Raw genomic sequence first — 7375 nt, forward strand, 5'->3', positions numbered from 1 at the left:
TCAGAAAAAACACTGACTTCAATTGTTTGTGGTCACCAAAGTGTTTTTATTTTGACATAACATTGTTTTTCTGTTTTATATTTTTCCTTGATGCGTGAACTTTATCTTAGAAAAATAATCTTCATGTGTCTGCTTTTGAAATTTCTTAGAATGTTTCTCTTGAATCATGCAGTTCAATAGATTCTTTTTTATGCTGTTGTTGCTAATTCCCATCTGGTCTGACGGGGTCAGACCAGATCAATAACTCAGTTGACATTAAGAAAATCCGAAACCAGAATGGGAGAGGAATGAATGTCGTTCGAGTTCAGCCCTAAACATTTCAAGATGTGCTTAGTTGATGCCTGGTTTTGTTGGCATTTAGGGCAAAGAGGAAATATCTTTTGATTAGCAGAAAATGTGAGACTTTTCAGGTGTCCACTGGCCAGTCGGGATAAGCAAGTGTTGGTTTGCCTGTCACCAGGAAAAGAAAGAGAGAGTCCTGGTCTTTTTGCTTTATACCAGTAGTGAGTAGGTGGAAGCAGCCACTTTTGTTTGTTCTGGGCCTTTTGCCATGCGAAAAGTTCAAGATATGTAAGCTCTGAGGTGGAGTGGACTGGATGGTCTAGTCCCTTCTTTGCAAGAGTGTCAGCCAACTCGTTGCCGTGGATATCGACGTGGGACGGGATCCATTGAAAGTGGACCTCATGCTGCTGGGAATTCTTTTTTATTGTTAGGACTACTATTTAGCAATTTAATTTCAAAATATTTTGAGAAGGGCCCAGAAAATTCGGTTGGCCTTGGGCCTGAATTAGTCTTGATCGGTCCTTGCAAACGGTGATGTTTCGCCAAACTATAGCCAAATAAGGGATAACACTCAAAACATGGCAAACCTTACACTTTATTTATGCTTTGATATTAATTTTCTTAAATTTATTTTAGGGTAACAGCCAGATAAAATTTTTAAAGAACAGGGAGCTCTTATGAATGGTAAAATTACGCTTAAATTTAAATACGAATTACAATAATAAAACTTCCTAGAAGCCTGATCACAGATCGCCTCATACGAATACCATAAGCGGAATGATACGCCGGAAGTTTTCTAAATTTCTTTGTTTCAGGAAGCTTGTAATTGTTTACATTCAGTCAACCATCCTTATTGTTTTCTAAATTTAACCATACATAACGTCTATTGTATTCTTAATTTAACCATACATAACCATACATATACGTCTTCAGAAATCTTTCTTCTTTTTTGAGTTTTTTTTTATCACGTGGCTCAAAATCAGCTGTCTATTTTTTGTTTAAGGACACTTTTAATTCGGTTCCGAAAAATGCTGAAACCCTAAATCAGTTTACTAATTTATGAAAAACATTAAAAAAATTACCAGTTATTAATGATTACACTAGACTTGAAATACATATCTGGATATAATAGTAAATATCGCTGTCAGTTTTGCAAAAGTTTTGAGTTTCATGTGGAATTTTCTTGCTTCCAAGAATTAATGAATAATATTTCATGCTCAGAAACATCAAAATCTGCAAAACATCGAAGGAACTCCATAAAGAATATCCACAGCAAAGCTAAGGTCAGAATAGCGATAAAAATCTGAAGAGTATAAAATCCGTTATGAACTATTGAAACATTACATTTTTCATCCAGATATTGCCCGTTTCTATCATTCAGCTGATTTTACTTATTGTTCAGGCATTTGAAAAATTGTGAAGTATTTGAATTTTCTCATCTGAATTACCCGCGAAAAAAAAATTCATTATAAATGATTGATAACTTTATGATGTTTAAGTGCCAACTTTCACGATTTTTACCCAATATTTTTGATATTAGTAGCTGGAAAGTAAAGATTTAGCCAGGTTACTGCTCCCGATTTACTTTTATGCTATATTTAAGGTATTTCTACTATTTAATCATCTAATATAAAAGGTTTATTTAAACTTTACATTCCATACTTTTCTGAATCATAGAACTTCAAACATTAAAATATGCAAAAAAGTATACACAGAAACACATTGTTATGTCATTTAATTTTTCAAAAAAAGGTTTTTTGACAACAATTTTTATCAAAAAATTTATAATCTAAATGAAAAATTATTATTTATAAACTAAAAAATGTAAGATAAAATTGATTACTATAAAAAAAGAACAATTCTAAAAATTCCTCATATTGAAATAAAAAATTTTCATGTTCTTTTTTAGTCTAACAGTTCTAAATCAGACGTAGAAAATCATTCTGTAGAAAACTATAAAACTAGAAAAAAAATATTTACTAGTAAAGTTATTATAAAAATCATGACACTTGCTTGCCTTATAAATCTGGAGAATTCAAAAGTGAAAGTTTCTTCGTTTGAAAATTTTGTTCTTAAATAATATATACATAAATTATCCTTTCATTACCTTAAGAAGACAACCCACACAATAAAGTTTTATAATTGTAAGATCTCGATATGAATTTCGATATGTAACTTAGAAACATAATAGTTGAATTCTAGTTGAAATTAATCATTCAAAATTTTAAAAAAAATACTTGAAAAGAAAATGATAAAAATTTAATAAATCAACACAAATGATACTATTTCAAGTAATTCGGATGTTTCTTTATTGTTGTTTTCCGAATTATATAGATACGTACATATATAATATTCAATAAAGAAGAAAAATCTATGACAATTACAGTTCTGCACGTTCACATTTATTCATTTTAATGAAGTAAGCAATGTGAGCCTAAATAACTTCACCTTAATTTATAATGAATTGTTTCTAGATGATTTACTAATATTATGGGTCGTTTTTTGAAGCTCTGCTGCCTTTACATAAGGGAAATTTCAGTTCTTATTTACTGCTTAAAAAATGGCTTCTTCTCTACCAATGATTCAGATAGAATTAAATAAAATCTTCATAAGAAAAAGCCTGAAAAAATCCTCCCCGCCAGAGGGAGTATTCAAGCTTTGCGAGCTTTAAAAAACACAACTAAAGGATTAAATTTAAGTAAAAATCTCTTTACCTAATTAAGAGCTCACATAAGAATAATTTATATTTATTTTATTTCTATGCTATGCATCACAACGAAATTGCATAATTAGTCAGATTTTAAAACTTAGAAACAAAGTAATCTTACTGAATTATAAATATATACCTCTTAGAGATTTCATATGTGTAAGTAGAATTAAATTTTTTTCATTCATGTTCTTAATTTGGTATTATATATTATCTCTAAGTAAATAATCGGTTTTTGTTACAAAAAAAATTTCTATTTTAAAGCAATGTGGTAATTGAGTATTTAACCATTTCATGCAATAGAAAAATTAAATCCCACAGAAATTAATTATAAAAAATGGGTTTCACTCCGGGTGTGCGGACTGTAAAAATTAGAGGAAACTGTAATAAATATCAGTGTAAGTAGTGACTGCAAATAAACATTTTATCAATTAATCAGCACAAGAGAATACTGTTGAAAAAATTTCTTGATTAGACAGTGCATTGGGATAACCTTTGGATTTTAGCCAACTTAGTCAATAGGTTGAGAATTTTGTTTTATTTATGGCAACCAGCAGAGAGGCCTTTAAATAAGGCAAGTTGACGTTTTCTTTTTCTACTGCGCCTATTAGATAAAATGATTTTTCATTTTTATGTTATTTACTTATTTTATTTGGATATAAAATAAATTTTACAAAGATTTTAACTTTTTCTTTGTGTTTTAATTATGTTTTGTTTTCTGCGTCATTTTATTTGGCAGGGCGTTGCAAGTAAGCACTATTGACGATAGAAAAAAAAAGCCAAATTTGTTAGAGGGCACTTCTAAAATACACCTTTAACTTTACTTGTCTTGGTATTTTTCGGATAGCTGGGAGCAAGCGAGAAGTAACCAAAAAATGTTCACCTCCATCAATTATTTTAATTTTTTTTTGCATTTTACTTCTTTCCTTAAACACTTAAAAGCTAAATAAAATAAAATTTACAAATTGAATTTAAAAATTAAATGAAATTTTTTTTTTTATGAATTTCCTAGCGCCCAGCTAATTGAAAAGTACTTTGGTTTACGAAAAGGGAATTTTCCGTAAGTTGTATAGTAAAGTATGTATGCATGAAATATAGTACATTTTTCAATATAATTAGTATAGGGTAGTAAACTTTCTACGTTTGTTGGAAAAATGTCCTCCAGTGCAGCTAAATTTATGTCTTAATGTATAATTCTCTGTTTTATAAAGTTGATTTATAATTACTTTGCCCGCCATTATATGCAAAAGGTTTAAGAGTTCATGCGAAACGCCACTTTGCAGTTCTCATCTGGTAAGGTTTTTAAAATGTTGGCAAAATGATCAAAAATTCTTGAAACTTTAGTGCTGAATTGTCTTAAGGCATTTTATTTAATTGTACACTTTACAATGAATTTATTATTAAAAAAGAGCAGTAGTTGGCTTTCCTGCATTAATATGACCTCCATTAAATTCAAGTTGTATCCTAACACAGCGGTTCTTAACCTATGGGTCGCGACCCAAAATTGGGTCGCGAAGCAAATTTCTTAGGTCGCGTTGAGTCGAACCAAAAAAGCTAGTAATGCACCAAATAATAAGTAATACCAACGGCGTTTGGATGCACCAAGTAGTAGTGGTTTTATAAATTCTGCCAAACAAGTTACGCTTGCTTCTTTTCATGTGGCTTGGCATATTGCAAGACAAAAGAAACCCCATAATAATGCTGAAAAACTTATAAAACCTGTTGCCATTGACATGGCACGTATCATGTGCGGAGATGAAAGTTCAAAGAAATTACAAAAGATACCATTATCAAATGATACAATTCGTTTACGAATTAATGATATGTCATTTGATATTAAGAATCAACTTATTTCTGCTATAAAAATTATTGGTTTATTTAGTATTCATCTGGATGAAACGACAGATGTAAGTAAAGATGCTCAACTCATGGTTTACGTGTGGTATCCAGGTTTAACAGATATACAGGAGGACATTTTATTTTGCAAACCAATGTCAACAACAACTAGAGGTGAAGATATTTTTCTTATGGTCGATTCGTTTTTTAAAGAAGGATTAAATTGGAATCAGTGTTTCAGTATTTGCACCGACGGTGCAGCTGCCATGACAGCACCTCAAAAGGGATTTTCGACAAGAGCAAAACAAATGAATCCACAAATTATATCGGTTCATTGTTTGCTACATAGACAAAATCTTGCTTCAAAAAATTATCACACGAATTATGTATCGTTTTGGATGAAATTGTTGCGGTAGTCAATTTTATCAAATCAAGAGCTCTTAACTGTAGAATTTTCCGCGAACTGTGTTTTGAATCTGGTGCAGAATACGAACATTTATTATATTATTCTGAAGTTAGATGGCTGTCCCGGGTCAAAGTTGTTCAAAGAGTATTATCATTACGAATTATTTTTGAGAGAAAAGAAACACCCATTAGCATTTAAATTCTCCGAGTTGAAGTGGATTACTCAAGTTGCTTATTTGTCAGATATTTTATTTGAAATAAATAATCTAAATACGTCTATGCAAGGACGTAATCATACTATTATTGTATTAACTGAAAAAATTACATGTTTTGAAAATAAACTCAAATTATGGAGAAATAAGGCTGAAGTAAAGAAACTTGCTTCATTCCCGACTCTTAATTTACTTGTTGAAGACAATAATATTGATATCACAGATTTTGAAATACAGAAAATTATTATTAATCATTTAGAAAAACTAATAGAAGACATTGATCGATATTTCCCTGCAGACGATGTTTTCAAATATAATTGGGTTCGAATGCCATTTAATTTTGATGTATGTGATTTGCATGAGGAATTTGTTAATATTAATTAATTTCAAGAACAATTAATACAAATACAAAGTGACCAAGCACTTCGATACAATTTCTACAAAAACACTGAATCTTTATGTGCTTTCTGGTTAAAATTAAAAACCGAAAAGCCAATAATTGTTAAAGAAGCCCTAAAAGTATTATTGCCCTTTTCAACAACATATATGTGTGAGGCTGGTTTTTCGGCTCTGTGTGCAATCAAAAACAATTACCGGAACAAGTTAAATCTTGAAATAGATATAAGGTGCTCCTTGACAAGTATTCAACCGAGGTTTGAAGATCTTTCAAAATGTATTCAAGCACAAGGTTCTCATTAAAACTGTATGACTTGCATTTAAAATTTAAAAGACTTAACATATGTATTGATATTTCTTTTATTTTAGGAATAAGTTAACAAGTCAATTATTTTCAAAAAGTTATAAATATATTTTAATTTCGTCAATAAAAATTATTAAAAACACTTGATTATTAATTAAATTTTCCTTGGATCGAAAAGTACTTTTGTTTATCTTTATTATTAAAAAAATAAATAAAAAATTTGTAAGTTAAAAAAAATCATCATCGTAGGATTGAAGATTTTTTAAAAATACGATCTAAAATAAAGCAATGAAAAAATTTTGACTTTTGTTTGGTCGCGACATGAACATATTTCTCAAATTTGGGTCGCGGCTTAAAAAGGTTAAGAACCACTGTCCTAACAAATTACGTGAACTGTTTTAAAGTTTGCGGCTGTCTTAGGGGACAAGAACTACATCCTTTACTTGATTAAACAAGGGTCAAAAGTCGGAAACTGTTTGGCGTATAAGTAAATGCCTAGTAACTCTAATCTTGGTTTTGTAAAAATTTATAAAAATTTTTTATCTGCTACTGGCAATGTATAAAGTGACATCGTTTTATACAACGCTTTCAAATAAAGTATGAAATATGAAAATTACTCGATGATTTACATGGTTATTGTGTGCAGATAGGAGTTCTGGACAAAATATAAACATAAAAGTCAAAACACTCCATTTATTTATTTATTTTTCGTTTTTAAATATAACTGAGTTTACGACTAAGAGTAAAGGGAAAAAAAATTTTTTTTTGCCATTTACTCAATAAATTTATATTTTAGGAATATGTATTTTTCTTTAGCAGATTTATTTGGTAAACGTTACATTTTGCTAAATAATAATTTACATTTTGTTAGAGAACCAGTGTATGGGTTACCGAGCAAGGGAATTTAATTTAAAGAAAACAAATCACGGTAGGAAATATCGGGCAATGACCCCCGTATGAATTTTTGCCTTGGCTTTTACTCTATTAGGCAATTATATATATTGCCTTACAACCTGCATGTTGTACCAAGAAATCTAATTCGAATAGATCATTTCAATTAAAAGTATGGGAAATTATTGCTTTGGCAATATGGTGAAGTATGTATAATCAGTTGATAGTTGGCCAGTCAATTTTCGGCAATGTGTAAGATGCCGAATTTAATAAAATGGCGAATTTTCTCAGTAAATTTAATAAATACGAAGGCGAATTAATAAATAGCCGGTGTTTCAGACC

At 30.0% G+C, this 7375-nt stretch overlaps 1 protein-coding gene across 1 annotated transcript; it reads left to right on the forward strand.

Annotated features, from left to right (window-relative positions):
- Positions 1–4722: 4722 nt before the first annotated feature.
- Positions 4723–5241, forward strand: LOC147808563 (protein FAM200C-like). The gene has a single exon (XM_087162619.1). The coding sequence runs from the start codon at positions 4723–4725 to the stop codon at positions 5239–5241; it is 519 nt and encodes a 172-aa protein (XP_087018745.1).
- The last annotated feature ends 2134 nt before the right edge of the window (positions 5242–7375 follow it).

The sequence above is a fragment of the Parasteatoda tepidariorum genome, chromosome 5 (assembly GCF_982258835.1).
Source record: "Parasteatoda tepidariorum strain Cologne lab strain chromosome 5, Ptep-v5.0, whole genome shotgun sequence".
Lineage (NCBI taxonomy): Eukaryota > Metazoa > Arthropoda > Arachnida > Araneae > Theridiidae > Parasteatoda > Parasteatoda tepidariorum.